The 15,991-nt window shown below is 42.2% G+C and overlaps 2 protein-coding genes across 6 annotated transcripts in view; one reads left to right on the forward strand and one right to left on the reverse strand.

Annotated features, from left to right (window-relative positions):
- Nucleotides 1-128: 128 nt before the first annotated feature.
- LOC118409638 lies at nt 129-5,722 on the forward strand. Its single transcript, XM_035810803.1, has 5 exons — nt 129-347; nt 2,488-2,514; nt 3,063-3,147; nt 3,811-4,050; nt 4,878-5,722. The coding sequence occupies exons 1-5, from the start codon at nt 281-283 to the stop codon at nt 5,071-5,073; spliced, it is 615 nt and encodes a 204-aa protein (XP_035666696.1). The 5' UTR covers nt 129-280; the 3' UTR covers nt 5,074-5,722.
- Nucleotides 5,723-6,029: 307 nt separating this feature from the next.
- Nucleotides 6,030-15,991, reverse strand: part of LOC118409637 (regulating synaptic membrane exocytosis protein 1-like) — a 28,656-nt gene continuing 18,694 nt past the window's right edge. For 3 of the 5 annotated variants that reach the window (XM_035810800.1, XM_035810802.1, XM_035810797.1), the window contains exons 3-18: nt 14,957-15,176; nt 14,305-14,475; nt 13,252-13,992; nt 12,892-12,958; nt 12,429-12,560; nt 12,154-12,283; nt 11,801-11,888; nt 11,472-11,673; nt 11,017-11,145; nt 10,706-10,798; nt 10,419-10,490; nt 9,955-10,033; nt 9,608-9,714; nt 8,908-9,024; nt 8,412-8,554; nt 6,030-8,122 (exon numbers count right to left, since the gene is read on the reverse strand). In XM_035810800.1, coding sequence (XP_035666693.1) covers nt 7,949-8,122; nt 8,412-8,554; nt 8,908-9,024; nt 9,608-9,714; nt 9,955-10,033; nt 10,419-10,490; nt 10,706-10,798; nt 11,017-11,145; nt 11,472-11,673; nt 11,801-11,888; nt 12,154-12,283; nt 12,429-12,560; nt 12,892-12,958; nt 13,252-13,992; nt 14,305-14,475; nt 14,957-15,176 — 2,665 coding nt within the window. In that variant the 3' untranslated portion in view covers nt 6,030-7,948. The remainder of the gene's footprint in view (nt 8,123-8,411; nt 8,555-8,907; nt 9,025-9,607; nt 9,715-9,954; nt 10,034-10,418; nt 10,491-10,705; nt 10,799-11,016; nt 11,146-11,471; nt 11,674-11,800; nt 11,889-12,153; nt 12,284-12,428; nt 12,561-12,891; nt 12,959-13,251; nt 13,993-14,304; nt 14,476-14,956; nt 15,177-15,991) is intronic. The other 2 variants (XM_035810798.1, XM_035810801.1) reach the window with 2 other exon arrangements.

Below are 15,991 nucleotides of genomic sequence, written 5' to 3' on the forward strand. Positions count from 1 at the left end.
TCTTATGCTGCTTGTGGCGAACTTAAGATGAACTGCAATTGGCAACCATCCCCATTTGATCCCATAAAATTCTTTTGTTGAAATCTGTGATCATCGAAATCAAGCAAAAGTTTGTGTCATAGAACAATCAGCAACCACACCCTTTCCTTAGCTCGAACGTGGTTCTAGCCCATTGTTAGAGAACAACCCTTGGACTGCACGGAAGGATGACTGTGCCCAAGACCGGTCGGACTACTTGTCATTCCAATCCGGTGTTTTGGCGTGGCTCGGCGGCTAAAACATGGCGGAACTCAGTAGATTTGTAGGATCGATATTATTTGCCGTGTTCCTCTGTCCTTATGTGTCAGGTAAGTGTCCTTAGCTCCTTATCTCCGTCCTGTACATGTGGAATTGAATTGTCTCAAGATGACAAGACTCACACAGCCACGTTCGCAGGTTAACAGTAACACCGGTGTCGAAGTCATGCAGAGAATTCGCTCTGGGTTGGTGTACATGTATTTAACATGCCAGGTTTTGTGGGCTGAGAAGGAAGCAATGAGAAATCATCGCTGCATACTCAGACTCTACGCTTGAGTTCGGACTAAAACCAAGACTTTGTGGTTGGACATGTTGATACTGACTGTAAGGTGTCCATTGGGCGTGTCGGGCTTAGATTTGTGACATTGAACTATGCACCTTTGCCATCCTCATATTAACAGTGTTAATTTTGAATTAGGTGAACTATACAGTGATCGGTATTAAGTCGACGTCTCTTTCAAGGTAGTTGAAGATGACTTTTAACATTTTGATTTCTCTTGTCATACCGTATGGCACTTTGGCATTGTGACCTTCCACATCGATCTTTTTGTCCCGCACAGAATTCGAATAGACAGTTCGTTCATTATTCATTATACCGATGTAGGCCATGCCAGAATAGTAGCAATTGAGCTCATTATCGACTCAGACTATTGAAAGCCAGTCATTGAAAACCGGCAATTGAAAGACACTTTTCTGCGAGGAACGCAAGTACAAAGAAAACGACTGTTAAGTACATTTCCTTACAGGGAGAAACATACGTGTGTATCAAATGGCTATGGTTTGTAGACAAAGCGTTGGAAAGCACAAACTGTGGCATAGACCAGTCTGAATATTGATATCTGACTAACCACGGAAATGACAATTGTAATGAACGCTATGGTCATACACATGGAACGATCGATATTCTGTGAGTATGAGACAATTACTTCTATGATGTAAAATAACTTAACGAACAGGGCCTGAGAAAAAGAGGTAAAGTTAGAGCCTTATCTGCAGTAGTTGTTACAGCAGGCAATTGTTTACAGATACACACGGGTTATTCGGTCGACCTCTGGCTACTTGTCTTAAAAACCTACACCATGTATATCCATACTAGGCTGCAATCGTAATTGACAGTTTACTTTAGGAACTGTGATATGTTCATCGCGAGTCGGAGCAGCAGAAGGGTTTAGGTTCCCATAATCTGTAGAACATAAACCTACGCAGAAGAATGTGTGACCTAGCGTAACCAACACTGTCGAGCCAAGGTCATGAAATCGCGTCCTTCTGTCCTTGTGTGCGGAACTAGTTTATGATTAGATCCAGTGATAACATCATGGTAACATCGCAGCTGTCATCGGCTACACCGTGCCAAAATACACATTTGTATCTCTTCAGAAGTTCATAAACACATGTACATACATCAGACACTACATTGGTACACATTTAACCCTTACAACCTTGTAATCCAGTGAAGTATTCGTACACCGGAAGGGAGGGGCTGTCAGTAATCTCTGGCAGTTTTGTGTCTTGCTTGCATTCCTTTTTGCCTAGAGATATACTGACAGTGAACGGCCATTGCCAAGCCGACGACTCGCCTTGTATACAGTAGATCACGATTACAATCCCAGACCGAGTCATCGAAAAAAATACTTTTGAAATGGTACATGATGCTGTCTGATGCTTAGCATTCAGCAATTTGGAGAAAAGCATGGAAGTTGAAAACTGCACGCCACTACCAGTGGACCAGCCCCCCTACAGCCATGGCACAAAGTTGTGTGGCTCAAGGGCTATTGAAATGCGCCCTTTGGCGTGGGTTGGACTTTAACTAAATTCACATGAACATACATAGATAGTGATTTGCATGGTGTAGAGAATAGCCATAAGTTGGCAATTATGTACGCTGTGTACAGTAGCATACAACTTTTGATTCGAACATATTTATTCCATCAGTCGGACGGAATTTCCGATGGTATGATGTCCTGTAAGTCCAGTTCTGCATAAGTTTTCCCAATCATATGGGCACTGCCAAGAACGTCAAGTACGAGTAGTGGTTTAGGCCACGCGGATAAGGTTTGTAGCTTTGTAGGGCAGTGAGTGGCTAGGATTGTAAGACAATGAATTTTCATCGGTTTCAAACATATATGACTCACCTTGTCAGTATGTAACGTCTTCACAAGTCATAACATGTATGTTGTATTTCTTTTACAGCCCAAACGACGTATTCACCTCAACCTGGTAAGAGTTACATTTTTCTCCCTGATGTCGGTGATCATTGTGGGACTATTGTCTTTATCATGCTGGTTAAAGGAAGTGACTTGCTGGTTCAGATGTAGTCTGGTTAACACAGACACAGTCTTTCACTGTCAGGGTCTGATTTGGCCTCTTTCTAACAGTTCCCTTTCCTAGAGTCAGTAGAACAGTAGAAGGGCACCTAGAAACGTGATTTAGTTGGACTAACATTCTGACGCACAGGCACGTTTTCCAGCTTTAGTTTCTGCTGGCATTAACTCCTCTGAATAACAGACTGCTGTCTATCGTAAGTCACCTAGTGAAATTTTCTTCTTTTTGATAATTTCACCTTGCAATTGTGAAATTTTTTTCTTTAATGATCTCATAGAAGACTTTTGATGAAAAATGATTCTAGCTTATCCAATGACAACTTCGTTAAGAAGTATACTGCAAGACGATCAATGACATAGAAGAACCCTTTTCATGCCAACATAGCTCTCTGATCATTGAACGTAACTTTAGCTATTACTGATCACAACTTCTGTCGTCCCCAGTGCAATATGACAGTGCAGGCATCATCACGGCGTGTGTCGTCGGGGGTCTCCTCATGCTGGCTGTGTTGATTGCGTTGTTAGCAAGGTATTTATTGTACTGTTGTTGGTTCCGGTAATGTAGTTATCCTTAAGGGGTAGCAACATGCTCCTGTTTGTTTCAGAAATATCAAATGGTGGTGTGTACCGAATGCCCTGTTATTATCATTATCTGTGTTTTATGTGTACTGCATAAGAATAAAAAAATAATGAACTACTTTCTGCACCAATACATGCTCCAATGTGTATCATTGCAGGGCGAATTGTGACTTTTGAATTCTTCCGCATTTACAAATTAGATCAGAAATATACACATGTTACTACTACGTCATCTGAAGACACGGTGTAATTAAAGGTTTAGACATTAGAAATTCCTCAAATGATTGTAAAAGCCTCCAATGATTGTAAGAAACTTATCCCATACAACAACTCCTGTATTAGTTAGATAAGCCTTAAGTTAAGCTATAGAACTGTAGTTATGTAGATGCCATACTTTGTACCTCGTACAATTGTTGTGCAATAAAGTTATTATTAAAAAATCTGTAAATGTACACACGTTTTTAGAAGAGACAAGAGACTTTGTAGAGATGGAATACAGCAACTTGTCTTATATTTTAGTTGCATGCATTTAACCTCTGTTGACCATGAATATGCAATAAAATGCATGTCATTATATCAAGAGTTTTGAATGTTGTTGTTTCCATGCCACCAGGTTATGCAAACCCTGCGTGTCTAAAGAAAAGAAACATCAGTACGACGTGAGGAACCAGTGGGACCAGGAGGGTGCGCCTCCCGAGCCGGGGTACCACGTGAACCGCGGCTACGAGCCGAACATCCCCAACGGCACGGACATCCCGGTCCCGCAGGCTGACTACGACAGGTCCATCCCACGTGCGCACGTGCAGGCACCTAATTACCAGACCACCATTCCTCGCCAGGACATGTACAACGGGTAATCTGCTATGTCTGGTGTTCTGCTTGCTTCCCTATTGCTATTTCAACTAGAAAGGCAATGTTTCCCCCTCCCGAAACCAAATCTATCGCAAACCCTGAATTACCAATACATGTACAGGTTTTGCTATAACAAACTTGTAATTACGAATACAGGCGTTGCTATTGCAAACCTGTCAGTTGTTCTTATTTGCCGGAACAGCCAATACGCTGATGTCATCGCAGTTGAAAGCTCTGATTGATTCATGACAGAATAAGACGAAGAACACACCTGCATAAACAATGTTTCCCGTAAAATATACCCTATTGCGCATTCACAAGCCAAAAATCAAAAGCGCTTTTCTTTCAAATTGGAAATATATTGTCCTTTAATTTCTCAGTTTCAATTCATCCTTTTGTCATTTGCCGGTGCCAAGCAGATGACAAGAAGGTTAGTTGCATCATATGTATGACAAAGTCTTTCCTTTTGACGTGACTCAAGACTTGACACAATCTTCTTTTCAATTGTGTACAACATAAGTCTCCATGCTTTAGATATTTAGATAGCATAGAAAAATGTACATTCCTCATACAATTAGACAAACCATGTCTTTTAAGCTCCACCTGCCTTTACATTTACAACTGTTTTAAGAAGAGAGAAGCTGAACCAGTGCAATACTATCAAATTTTAGACTTTGTTGTTCGAGTTTTATATCACATCTTTACCCAATTTGTACTTAGAATCCCTAGGAACTGCATTCTTTTCACTTTGACCCGTAATTAGCTAGTTAGAGAGCATAAACGTACAACAAAGATCCTCATTTATTCATTCAATGTTCTCCTCCACAGCTACGTCCCCGAGCCTAGCCACGCCCCCATGGGAGCCCAGCCCATGATTGACATCCCGGCGATTGAGACGGAAGACCCCCGGGCCCGCTACACGCCCGACCCCATGGACCTGTACCGGTACGACCAGCCCCACCTCGGCCCTGACGTGAACGAGTCGGACGGCTGGGTTACCTACCAGTTCAACAAGAGACGTTAGAGAACAGGCAGAACATCGCCGACTGGCGTTAAATCAAGGAAAAGCAGAGTTAGGTTGTATCTGTTAAAGTACTAGATTTTGTTTGAAAGTTGTAGCTGAAGGTTTTCGTCTTGCCCAAAGGGCTTGTTTAGAAGGGTGCATTCTAGATTCAATAATTTTTTAGTTAAGATTTTCAAGAAATCTACATTATTCGAGCGAGCAGATTGATGCACATATCTTAATTAAGTAAGCGTATGTACATGTATCGTGTATCGTCTACAATAGATTGTAACATTAAATATCATAGATAACATACTGTGACAGAGAAGAAATGAGTAACGCGTTCTGTTATTTCCTAGGATACTAGATCTTTTATAATTCTTATGTAAGAACTTTTCACTTCTGTTCGATGTCTACAAACTGGTTATTATGGGTCATATAAAAAATCGAAAGCAAAAGTTAGTTTTAGCGATGAACTACAAGTACATGTATTCAAACATTGTATATTTGTAAATAGAGGCGTGATTAACATTTCTTCATTTGCGGTATATTGATATGTATATTAACCAATATACCAATTAGACACTGTATCTGCTATTCGTCTGTTGCAATGATTGAAAAGTTCAATTTGACAAATGGTACAAAATAAACTGAGCTTGGATAAAGGCAATACGTTGTTTTACTAAGGAATATGTCTGATTTGAATTAAACGAATTGAGCGCTTAAACGAAGATTAATTTATCGGTGTTGTGGATATTCACGCGACATCTACAGAGAGCTGTATATGAACAAGGTGAATTCGAATGTAACCGGTTACAACATGAAAGCCAAGGATTCCGAAATAGTAGATCGTCTACGATAATGTAGGCATTGATTCCTTCATGTCCAAGTATCTTGATGATACATATATAGGATAAAATCAAATTACACGGTTATTCAGTGAAGGCCAACAAGGGACATAAAATACAAGACAATAGTATCAATATTTCTTTTATTTCCTCGGCTGTGTACCGTTACAGTGGATTCCACATGTCAGTAACAAAAGCACATCCGATATCAGCGGCTTATCCAACAGCCTTACGTCATCCAGATTTATCATAACGATATATCATAGATAAATAAATAAATAGATAGATAGATAAAAAAACAACTGCGTCAATATCATGTCGTAGAAATCTGTACAATACTGATCATTCAAGTCGGTTTTCAATACACAAGGTATTGCTTGATACGGTGTAGTTTTTCTGCTATCACTATATGTCAACTCTTGTCGTACATTATTGAGACAACATACCACAATGTCTTTCATATCAACAGAAACGCTGATGACAGTTTTCCAAGCCATGATACATGGCCTATTCGTTACTTATAATAACTATTTTCAAGACAAGCGGTAAGGAATATCAGAAATAACATATTCGTTCACGATCAAACATTGTGAAGTTGAAAATTAATTTTCTTTCACTGTCTATCCGCCGGTAATGTGTACCAAGCGATATAACGTTACTATTTAAACGTTGAAAAACACAGTATTATTCCATTGAGAAGTTCTAGCATACAGTAACAGACAAAACTTACGTATGGGAGGAAATGACTAATTGGCATTTCATCAGAGCCATCAGAAAGTTAAATAGGCCACAGAATCCAGTATCAAAGCAGTCTAGATTATTCATATACGCGAATACGCAAGAAACTGTCGAATCTAGACATATCAAACACTTGTTGAGCTATCTTTGTTACGCATTTCAAAGACCCTGTTCAACGACCAAGTGCCTGAAACTAACAACTAATCTCTGATATATAATGTCAAAGACATTGATACCATGTGCATGTCATTGGTACCTATTTACACCAGTCCCTGCAATATGGGGTGCCTCTACAGATCTACTCAACAAAAGAGGCGTTTTCCATTTTTGACCAAAACGTAGCCACGCCATACGCTTGTTTGTATAGACATATTAGTGAGGTCGTCACCTGATTGTCAATGTCATGTATTAATGGATGTCGGAACAATGAAACGTATATCATAACTAATATATCAGAATGAAAAGAACACAGCAGCATTGTTTTGGTGTCTATGTAGTAATTTGTAAGGTACTATGTCGCTAGTATGATGTATCCGTTCATATCATACGCGTTAATGACTCAAAACTGACAGTTCGTAGTAACCGATTTGATTGCAATCAACTGACACTTGAGGCAGCATGCCGTGGTCCCCTCATGTCCTACCTTAAACTGACACTTCATACATCAACCTTACACCACAGAAAATACGATATATCATCTCTCCCTCTGAGAAATATAAAGTGGTATTCTGTTAAATAGCAATCATCAGACGAATCAACAAACTACAATGTCGCAGTCGTAGTTAACGTCACAACGACTTTTATCTTTGCACAGACTAATATTTACATCTGACTATCGAAAATAACAATATAGATGATCTTCTTTGGTAATCACTGCTGATTTGATAAGACAGACCATGTCAACATTTGTAGAAAAAAGTTTTCACATTTACACTGTTCCCCACTGCATGCTGGGATGTTTCTGATCAAGTTGTCCGGCAATTTCCATGGTTGGAAGGAGTTTGATAAGGTTTTTTACCTTATGTGATATGAATTACGTAGTACAGCGCGCGTCTTATGTACATAGGTACAGTAATAGGCAAAAAAATCTACCCAAGCTCAAAAATTATGTTTGTCACTTTCACTGGCATCGAGACATAATTATCTATAGCTAGATCAGCTCACACCTTCAACTTGTCATAGAGAACAAACGCAATCAACCAGTTCTGTGGTTTTCGTAATCATCATTTTCTAAATGTTTATCACGATTAAACTAGGAACATTCACATGACTTTGAGAAACAGGAAAATGAAAAGATTGTACAAACAGCACTAGTGCGAGCCCATGGTGAGGGACTCCACGGAGCCGGTGTCGCCTGTCATGGGTGGCAGCAGCTTGTACCAGCCCGCCGTCTTCTGACTCAGGTCCAGCCGGTCCAGCTCCACCCGGATCTCACCAACACACTTGTTACTGTCCAGGCCCTTCCCTTTCTTCCAGATCATGAGCTACAACAAAAGTCGTCAATATATCAGACATGGATGGAAGTTGATTCTCCAGCCCAAAAATGTATTCTTTTGAACCAAATATCCCAAACGCAGTTTCATGGAATATCTAGGCACAAAAATACAGTGATACAGAATGTCAATTGGAGAGGTACTCAGTATTGTATGGTCCAAAGTGAGGACAATATCGTATTATTCTACAATTTGGGGAGTTTTAGCCACAGCGGGTAAAATTAACTCATTAAGACCTTAAAAGCCCTATACTAGAGGCAATTGTAACAATCATACATACTTGAAGAACCCTGTTGTCCACATCGCAGGCCGGATACAGCAACTTTTTCTGGTAGTTTGGGTCGGAACTCTGGTGCACCACCTTCGTCTTCCTCTTGTGCAGTTTCCGACCCTCTTCGAGAAGGTACGTCTTAACGTAAGTGTCTGTAAGACCAAGGAACAGGGCTTGTATAGTTACTTTTGAAACCAAGGGGTACTTTCGTGATGTCATTGTGCAACACATTACACTTGCATTTGCACCTTTGCTTCAAGAGAAGGGAAGAGACACGTAAACAATAGCTATAGTGACAGCATGTGACCTCCAGATGTCTTGTTTATCCAACTGTTCGCTTGTAACACTACTTGTAATAGTATCTAGTCTTTAGTATTCCATGTAATACTATCGAATCACTGCATTTAGTCCACGTGGGCACGAACATGCAAATAACGATCTCTCATTAAATCTAAAGTCAAGCTAAACCTAACTAATAACAAATTCTAAGAGGAATGTTCCGTACCTGGTAGGGCAGTGTCGCCCTTCCCACCGATGCCCCGTGCGCACATGATGCTGACCTCCATGTTCCCCTTACTCATGAGCAGGCTCAGGTTCACGTAGCCCAGGGAGGTGTCCGCTGCTGCAACGGAACCACAGAAGCACGGCGGTTATCAACCGTGATGCAGGATGTCGAGTGGAGAAGTAGTCTACATTCTATACTGTTCTACACTATTTGTTTGGTTGTCCCATTTCATGTTACCTGCAATTAGCCCTCTCAGACAAGAATTTGCAATAAACTATTACTAATAGCTAATACTAATAGATTCTGATGAAGACTTTTGAATAAAAGGTCGAAACCGGTAAACCGTTGTGTCTCAGCCGTCATCCTTCTGACGCCTTATCGACCATATTACTAATAGCTATGGTCGGCAGAAATTGAAAGCCGCCTAGAAAATACCAATCAACCCACACAAACTTGTTCAGGGATGATGCCGCAAACACGACCCCACGTTTGAAGAATTGGAAACCCGTATGCTACATTTGCAACTGGATTTGACAAAACTCTAAATACTTCTTCATCCATTCAAAATCATGACTTTCGGTATGTTTAAAACTCTTTTCGTCAAGTCATTGACAGAGTTTGTGTGATATCATATCTATCTACCAGTGGCTGGAACAAGAAGGGACATACTAGAACTCAATTTCATTCTAAGGCGACGTACCTTCCTTGGTAGACCACATGACCTGGGCGGGGCCGCCGGAGATGTCTTCAGGAGCGGCCAGGTCACCGTCACTGTCCCCGTCGGACGGCAGCAGGGAGGATAGCGACCTGTCAGCAGTCAAACAGCAGTGTTTAGGAGCGCGCCTCTTTCTTTATGTTACATGTCTGGTAAATCGGACTGCCAGGTGTTGGTCATCAACGGCGATATTTTCCAATGATTGTTCAAAGGACGTACATATTCTATTACAAACGAAAATTACTAGTAAACCATTTACCATTTTACTTTTTACAGAGTTTGAAAATTTACAGTATAAAAGAATAAAAATATATTATCATAAAAAAACGTACATCTCACTGCCCATAGACGACACAAAGCTGGAGGAACTTCCCGCGCGTTTTCGGGAGGACGGAGACTCGAAGTCTATACCTGGAGAAGAGAAGACGAGGGTGACGATAACTCGTTAAAAACTAATGTTACCTTTGGGAAATGCTGCACACGAAAGTAATGCACAAATGAACACATAATGAAATGGGTGACTGGATGAAGAAAGAAAGAAGGCAGGGGGGATGGAGAAACTGTAAATGATCGGCAACAGCTTTTGATGTGCGAAAAAAAAACTGGGTGAAAGGACAGGCAAAAAACAAGCAATGAAAAACAAAACATTGCGGCTACACCCCTTCCCTCTCACGTATTTCGTGGCCCGCCCCTGTTTCAGAGTCGTGGTCCAACTGCCTGGACTCTGGACCAAAATACTTAACAAAACTGAATGTTGTCGATCTTTTACAGAATGCCACCGACACTTTTGCCACACCTGAAAGGAGAGGACTTCCAGACGGCACAGTATTGCAGCGCCTCCTAGCGGTTCCACCTAAGCTATCTCTACCTGCATGGAATGAATTCGAAGGGTTGATGGGAGGACAGATGAGGCGTGGAATGATGGATGGATGGGTAAATGAGTGAGAGTGAATAACTTGCTTGTAGATGGAAACATAGAGGTTGTAGCCTGATGAATATAACGCTGAGATCTACCAGTTATGGCCTATTCTATAGCGTAAGGTGTAAAATGAACTTCTGTATTTGAAAGAGACCATGGGGTACCTTCTGGTCGGGTGACGTCAGACGTGGCTCTGGCCCGTCTAGACGCGAGTCTCTCCTGTTTACGCTGCATCCACATTTCTTGGCTGGAGGGAGCTGGTGGTGGGGCAAAAACGTACGTTTATTAGTTCTATGGTCATTGTTGCTGTAATGAATGTTGGACACTTCTTGTAGTAATAAATTTGTGCTAATTTCTAAAATAGTGACCTAAAATAAAAAATATCCATTGCAAAATAGCACGGTGTTATTCCGTTACATTTCGGTTTATCTATTATACTGTGGCTTGTAGAAAATAAGATATTCTGCAGACGTACATGGTGATCGCCTGAGGCTTTCCTTTGATCGCGAAGTGGGTATTTCCCCCTTGTCGGCGCCGCTGACAACTCTGTCGGCGGGAGGATCGACTCTGACATCCGACGGAACCATGATCGTCAGCCCGGTGGCTGTGTGGGCGGACAAGCGATTTACATATGATTAAGACGTCAACATTGTAGACATACATTCTTAAATGGAATCATGAATGCCGTTGATATTTACAAATGAAATACAGATTAACACATATGTACATGTACATATAAACTGTGCATTCATGACATGACAGTTACCCATTTATCTTGTACCTGATTCTGATAGTAAAGTATAGTTTTTTCGTTCATATTTTGTAGCGCTTGTATACATATCTAAAAGATCGGAATCGACTGAGAAACGTTTTACTGGTAATCGAATTCGTATATCTAATCACAGACAATCTATAAAGTTATCAAATTACCTGGACTGAAGCTGGACTTCCGCATGAGTTGCCTCTGTCCGGACACCTCGCCGGAGGCCGGATCAGTGTCGGGTGTGTGGAGATAACGTGGTTCTACAGGCAACCGGAGAGGCCAGCTCCTCGTGTCGCCTTTGGTCAGGTTGGACTGGTGCAGGCTCCCTCCTCTAACGTTGGGGCATGACTCGGCAGATGCTCTCGCGACCTACGATAGACATGAGTGAATGATGAAATCCAGCGAGGGAGTTGAAATCGTGTAAATGAAGGGAAAGCTTAAAGGCGAATGAAGACCGTCACCGTTGAACTCAGGTAAAGTGGACAAACATCCTTACCGTTGACGCCATAGACGGCGCTGTGAGATGGCTCCTACTTGTAGTCCCGGGTTCGCGCCAACTGGGAGAAATGGATCTACTTCCGAACCTGAAGGACAGGAGGCATACACCAATGGCGTTATCTTCCATTCTTAGCTATCAAATGTAAACACGGTGTTCAATGACTTCAAGTTGTATTGCTCAAGTGATTACATTGTTATTATTATTTTCATCATACGAGAGTAAGCATGAATGGTGCCGGAATACAACAACGGAAGCAGGGCCGTAGGCGCGTACTTAATGTTATAAAAATGAAAAGCAATCAAACCCAGGATTAAGCACACGTGGCTTTGTGCCTGGTACAATGTACTTACGGTGACAGGCCGGGGCACGTCATGGTGAGTGTGACGTGGTTCTCGTCACGAGTGGCGTCGACGACGCGCTTAGTCTGCTCAAAGGTCAGGTCGGTGAGAGGGAAGCCGTTCCACAGAAGCACGATATAGCCTGCAAGAAACGGGAACCGCAAGCAGTTAGCGCCATGGGTGTGTTGACGCATTTGTTCGTCCTTGTTCAGCATTAATTGATATTTTCGCTACATCAGGTTTTGTCGAGGATCTCAAGTGTGTGAGCGATGGGGAAATGCCTTTACCTGGTCTGACGTCCGCCTTGTCGGCTGGACCACCCTCTCGGATATCGGTGACGTAAGCGGCAAGTCGACCATTCTCTGTCTTCACGCCTCCGGTGACTTGTAGGCCGAAGTTAGCAGCTGTAAAATCACGCACTGTCGGTGAAAACATAGCTTGGTCGTTTATGGTTTCTTAACAAAGATGCAGCAAAATCCATATACACTAGATTGCACCTAAGCGGATGTTGTCATTTTATACTTAAGACAATTTCTGTCCACACTCTCTTTCAAGCAGATGCCGTGTTACATTTAGAGAAAAAAAACGTTCACAGCGTCATGATCAGTGAATCTTTTTTCAGATAGTGTTGAAACTGGAAATGTTACTTTATCCTAAAAAAGTTAGTGATATAAAATCATGACATGAAGGCATGTTATTTTACTGACGAATGCACAAAGGTAGGAGTATCTGATCTGGTAGAGCACTTACTTCTTAGTTCCTCTGTCCGCCTGTCATTGAACAATGTCACCTCAAACGACCCTGGTGGGTGAAGGTCCTGGGAATGATCAATTGAAAATAGAATACATCTTATCGTTCGAATATATCCGTGGATAACGGTCGTTAGATGAAAATGGGTCAAAGCAGAGATTTTCCTCATGCAATAGATCTAATTTTGTTCACTTGCAATTAGCCTAATGGGCATGAATTTGCAATAAAACATTTATCAAAAATATTGATTGAGGAGATATATGAATCTGTTTCATTGAATCTGTATTAAATAAAATATGATGACTGCGTAGGCACAAGTATAGCCAATAGAAGCTTATTGACATGTAAAAGGTTTCTCACCTGAAGTTCTGAGGGTCTACATGTGTCAGATTTGGCGTCTCGTCTCCAGCGAGTCACGGGAAGCCGCGTTTCCGGCTGGTCAATGCTAGCCGTCCGGCAAAGTAAGTTCGGCGGGGGACCATGCGCCCCCTTGTGGTAGATATCATCCTCACACGATATGGTCGGGTATCTGACGGGCCCGCGAGGTCTCCTGCTGTTCGATCTGTCCACTTCGATTTTTGGCAAGCTCTGTGTTGATCCGGTGTGAGCGTGCATGGCGGCCATGGCCATGCTCCGGCGGTCTAGCCTTACTGAGGAGGGAGACTCAAGTCTGGTGCCGATATCCGGCAAATCGTCGTTCAGTGAAGACGTGAGCAGCATCACATCTCCGCCGATTTCTGAGAAAGCGCGAGCGGTCAGGCTTTCTTTTGATGCTGCCGGGTAGAATTCTGCCTCGCCTTGTCTTTGGTTTCCATGACTGTCATTTCTCGTCAGTGTCGGACTCTTCGAGAGATCGCACCTACTCCGTCGCTTGGCCCTCAGTTCCCTCAGGCTGTCGTGCCTCTCCATGGCCATCTGTTCTCTCGTCGGTGGGTCGGGGTCGTCAGTGATAGCGACAGACCTTTGCAAACATCTATGGGACGAGCGGTTTTTCCTCTTGGCTATTGTTTTGGGTCTCAGTTCACCTATATCCTCAGAGTCTGTTTTGATGTCCCTTAGACGAGCACGACCTCCGTTAGCGCGTCTCCCGGTTCCCTCTTCCTAGTGGTACAAAATAGACAGCAAAGAGCTTAAGATAGATACTTACGCTTGGCCAAAGCAACTGGCATTTTCGCAAAGAAAAGTTATTTCCATTCTAATTAAACACAATTAAGTACATTATTTCAATCCAACTAAGTGTGTCTTTCTTCACGTCACATACGTTTAGACTGATAGTAGAGGGGGTGGTGCATTTTGAGCCATTGGACCTTACCATTGGACAGTCAGCAAAAATAGAATGCTAGTGACTAGTCATTTAACTAAAAGAAAGGTGATTATTATGACAACTACTGTGCCAATTAGAATGCAACTAACCTTGTCAGATTCGATGTCGAGTTCCTTGACGTCACGTATTCTGGTGAGCATTTCGCGGACGGATACAGTCGGCTTGCTCACGGTGCCATGGTACCACCTTCCCGTCATGCACAGCAGCTGACGCTTCAGTTGGCAGAGGTTACAGTGCCATCTCTCTCTAGCTGTTGTCATCTGCACAAGGCAAAAAAATTGTGTCAAAGATTAAGACCAGCAACAGACACAATTTACTATATTCTGTACATCGAATAGCGCAGGAAATTAAATGTTCTTGACGAAAACTAATAAACACGCACGACTTTTTACTATACTGAGCTCAAAAAAGAACAAGAAACAGTAGTACATTTGTACTTACGTTAGAGTTATCAACCTAGAATTGATGTGTTTAAAAATTCGTATTTTCCTGGAATTATAGTAGATTTGCAGTCGTTGTTAAGAAGTGCAGAAGCCTCCTTACTGGGTAACTTTACTGACAACGCTTGTAACGTTAGGTCAAATGTGAAAAGACCAGGAGTGATAGACTGTTCAGTGTTATATAACCAGCTGCTGCCGCACTGCGTGCCTGCGAAGCTAGTGTGTTACGCTGAAGCGTGTTATACCGGATACAGATACAGATACAAATGCAGATACAGAGCCTTGGACAGCCCACACGTACCTCAGCAACAATTCGACAGAACGTTCCACATCTGCTGCAGACCCTCCTCTTGCAGTCCACACACAGCTTGCCGATACCGTCCGCGAACTTGGTCTTGAAGCAGAGGCGGCAGAGGCGAAGGTCAATGACCGGCACGCAGCCCAGCCCCCGCGGGGTGGCAGCCGACTGCTCCAGATGTCTCACGTTTGTCTCAAACTCCTCGATCATTTTCTTCAGCTTCCTGGGACCGGAAACAGTCACATGTAGGTTAGATCACAATAGCAGACTAAAGATCAGACTACTATCAAAGGAAGTCCCATTCTATTAAACGACGGCCTTCATTAAAAACCTTACTACATGTACATACATCTAAGCTTATCTTTTATGAGATTTTCTTTAATCATGCCCTTTTCTGGTTCATCTTGTCGTGGATGGTGGCGACAGTTTGTTTCTTTGTGCCTTTTTGCTGTATAAGAAACGTTCATTTTATCAGCGGTTTCAAATTTTGTAATAAGAAATAAGATTTTATGTGCACTCACTGTTTTACATAACCTGACCAAACAGTTATCTTTAACCACAAGAATGACATAGCATTGACGTATATCTAACGTCAGCCATGATGCCGTTCAAAGGATGTTTTGTCACGAATCACTGATTAATGCTATTTGCAATTAAGGTTACTTTGTGTGTGCGTCGCCCGGATTCCTGGGTAACGGGATGCCAAACTGGGAATCCATGCAGGGAAAACCGGCACCTGCTTTGGTCTCAATCAACCTGCGTAATCGCGGCGTTTTTGATTGTATACAACATGTAGGGGAAACATGTGTGCAGATTGTGAGTCCACGCGAACAATGTTCTTTCTTGTCCTTTTCAAAGAGAAGTTGTCATTGGTTAGAAACGTGCTTTGCACGTCATCGTGCGTATGGCAGCAACCGGAAGTTTTCAATGCCCTTGTGAAAACGGTACAAAGTGTGTTATTACTAATGATGAGGGCTGATCATATAGGGCCATAGGGGGTAGGTATGTGAATATGGAAAACGAAGGACGTAGAAAGTA

The sequence above is a fragment of the Branchiostoma floridae genome, chromosome 2 (genome assembly GCF_000003815.2).
Source record: "Branchiostoma floridae strain S238N-H82 chromosome 2, Bfl_VNyyK, whole genome shotgun sequence".
NCBI lineage: Eukaryota > Metazoa > Chordata > Leptocardii > Amphioxiformes > Branchiostomatidae > Branchiostoma > Branchiostoma floridae.